Here is a 3123-nt window from a genome sequence, read left to right on the forward strand (position 1 = left end):
AGGGGTTGGAGGGATCTACCACTGAGCATGCGGGGGGGAGGAGGGGGAAGTCCTGCATTCCCATGGGATGCTCCATCTTCCCCACCATCTTAGCGTTCATGATGATCCACTCCTGGTACCTCAAGGTACATACAAAAAACATATAAAGCTGTGTCAATTTGGAGAATTGTCAAATCTCTCCAAATGAATTCAGAAGCTTCTAATTTGATTCGGAGAGGTTAAAGGGTCTCCTGATTCCATTTGGAGATTCAGCTGCCAAATCAGGCCGAATCTCCTCTGAATCGAATCAGCGACCAAAGCGTCGCGTAGCCCTACCAAATACTAGATAAGGACGTAACACTACAGTCTCTCAAATATGAACAAACAAGGGAAATGGCTTCCTGATGCCCTGAGAATCCACATCTCCACTGTTAGCCATCACAAACAAAGGACTGCATTGGTTTCCAACCACAATGGTGGATTAACCAGGTACTTGATACAAGAGCCAATATTTGTAAGTAGTTATGTTAGCTTCTGTTAGAGTTAATATATTGTTTCCTTGTTTAAATGTTGACTAGATCTTAATTAAAAGTACTTACCACTCCTTTCTCCCAGATGATAGACATCCTGTCCTCTACACCATTCACCCCATTGGGGATCTTGGTGAAATCATTCTTCCCCAGCGCTTTCTGGCAGATGTCAAAGGTGCAATTATCAGTCCCTGTCACAGTTAGGTCATCACTATAAAGAAACAAGATATAACATGAAGAGGAGTCTGACAACTGTCCTGATACACATGAGAGTTTGTGGAAAGCTGGCAATGCTCAGCTAGCCTCTTCCAGTTGGCAGATCAGTCCCTTCCTTCTAGGAAGAATTTCACCAGCATCAGTGAGAAGAGAATCAGGTGGGCCCCATCCTTGCCCATGTTATACAGGACCAAATATATCCTCTCCCTCATTGTTTCTCATTGAAACAACAACAAAACTTGAGAAGAAATCTTAAACTGGGATCTATAACTGGTTTCCTAGAGGGTCCTGCAGCCCCCTCTCCCCCCTTTCATTTCTGGCCCTACTTCTCTCTTAGAGGAAGGTCATGTGTCTGGAGAGACCAAATCACACTCACACGCACCACACCATTAGCAGGATTTACCAGCAGCTTGAGGCAGGTTTCAAAATCCTGCTAACCAGTAGCAGAAGTAGGATTTTGAAAAGTTTGAAAACAGGGGCACAGATGGTAGGTGGCAGAGACTTCACTATGCATACCCTACATAGCATGGCACCAATACCAATAAAACTAAGCCATGCTGAGGCATCAAAGAAGGGTGCAACCACCTCTTCCCTCCCCACACCTTGCTTTGCCCTGATACTAACCAAAGGAATTAACAGGAGCCCCATGAATCCCTGCTTTGTTATAGATACTCTCAATTTATTGCACCTTTCCCATCAAAATGCAACTTTGCAGTCCTATTAAACCTGCTGCAATTTTATCTACTATAGCAGCAGAGAGAATTCTGGCCTCCCCCCTCCCCGCCCAAGTAGCAAGACTCAATGGTGAAGGCCAAGCAGTGGTGAGGGGAACACCCAAACTGCAAAGAAATACAAACACTTTCTAAACAGAGATGTAACTAGAAACTGATGCTTTTCATGGGTGCTTTAGACCGGATTTAATTCTGTCTTCTAGGAATGCGGTTGTGTGAACTCAAATGAGAGAACCATGTGGTCCTGGCTTATTAATAAATTAAATAAATGGGGTTCTCATAAGATTTGTCACTGCTTATTAATCACTTACTTGGCTAGTAAGTTCATGAGGACATCAGGTGTTGAAGGGTCTGGCCTCAGGGGAGGTCCCATAACATATCCTGCAGCATGATGCCATTCTTTGTTCCAGTAGTGAGTGCCATCTGTACCAAGACCAGCAGCAATGGGCTCTCCAAACACTACTTTGCCTAAAAATCATGAAGACATTGAAATAATCATTGAAAGGCCTTTACAGGAACAGATACTGTTAAGTGCTGGTTTTTTATTTTCCGTTAATGATCTTCTTCAGGAGGGTGGGGCAGCAGAGCTGTTACAGTACCTCTCTACAGCCATGTAGACATGAGCTTAAGACTGTGAACTCATTCTGAAGGCTGTTCCCACTGTCATCTGTCAAAGGGGACCTTGTCATTTGGGTGGGGGAGTGAAAGGTATCTAGACAAAATTTTGGACACATCAGCCCCCTGTGGGCCACCAGCAATAGAAAATGGGGCACCTGAAAATGAGGGTCTGTACTCTTGATCTTTCTTTTTTGCTCTTCCTGAAAAGAACTTGTGGATTTGAGGTCGAGAAACAAATTTGGTCTCTGTTGTCTTAAACTAGACCCCGAGTGACATCTCCTCTTACTCCTAAATGTCTAACATGCCTCTCATACTTTCCAGACCCCACAGGCTTGGGCTTGTAATGGTGTCCTCCAAAGACACTGGAAAGCATCTTGCACAAACGTGTGCTGGGAGGATTCCCAACTGGGTCTGGATCTACAGCAGAAAGGAGGATCCTAAAGTGAGCCTCACTGAGAGCTAGGATAACAGCCACTGTAAAAATGATACAACAGGGGCCCCTGTTCATTGCCTGTGAATTATTTTACAGGTCAATATCACAGCTTACAGGCACAAAGAGATTTCTCCTAACTGTTACTCCTCTAAAGTCACCCTGGCATGGCAGGGACAGTCTGCCTGGATTTGCACAGGCTCATATATCATCACCAATCTGTGTTCAAAACTTCACTTTCATGACCCTCCCCTATTCCCATGAGGACACAAACCATTTTCTGCAACGGCTTGACTCTGGAACACTGCAACTTTGACAGATTAATTTTGGACAATTTTGCTGATTTATTTATTGTAATTTCTCTGGCCATGACTCAATAGTATTTACTGGTAGTAAAATAAGGAAGACTACTTTAATGCAACATGCAAGAATTCTGCATTCAGGGTCTCTAAGTTCAACCCGCTTATACTTGTAGATATAAAACTGGAATTATGCAATGGTAAATTATTTCTTTATGATAGTCATGTTCTCTTGCATTCAACATAAATACTGTATAAAGTAGGCCCCCTTTTTGTCTTTTTGCCCATTTTGCTGTACTTCACAGCCTGGGTTGCTTGAA

The 3123-nt window shown here is 43.5% G+C and overlaps 1 protein-coding gene across 1 annotated transcript in view; it reads right to left on the minus strand.

The window, feature by feature from the left end:
* DPYS (dihydropyrimidinase) overlaps window positions 1-3123 on the minus strand; it is a 57001-nt gene that overhangs the window by 28637 nt on the left and 25241 nt on the right. The window contains exon 6 of the mRNA XM_019551753.1: window positions 579-720. Coding sequence (XP_019407298.1) covers window positions 579-720 — 142 coding nt within the window. The remainder of the gene's footprint in view (window positions 1-578; window positions 721-3123) is intronic.

The sequence above is a fragment of the Crocodylus porosus genome, unplaced genomic scaffold (genome assembly GCF_001723895.1).
Source record: "Crocodylus porosus isolate Cpor-Errol unplaced genomic scaffold, CroPor_comp1, whole genome shotgun sequence".
NCBI classification, from domain to species: Eukaryota; Metazoa; Chordata; order Crocodylia; family Crocodylidae; genus Crocodylus; species Crocodylus porosus.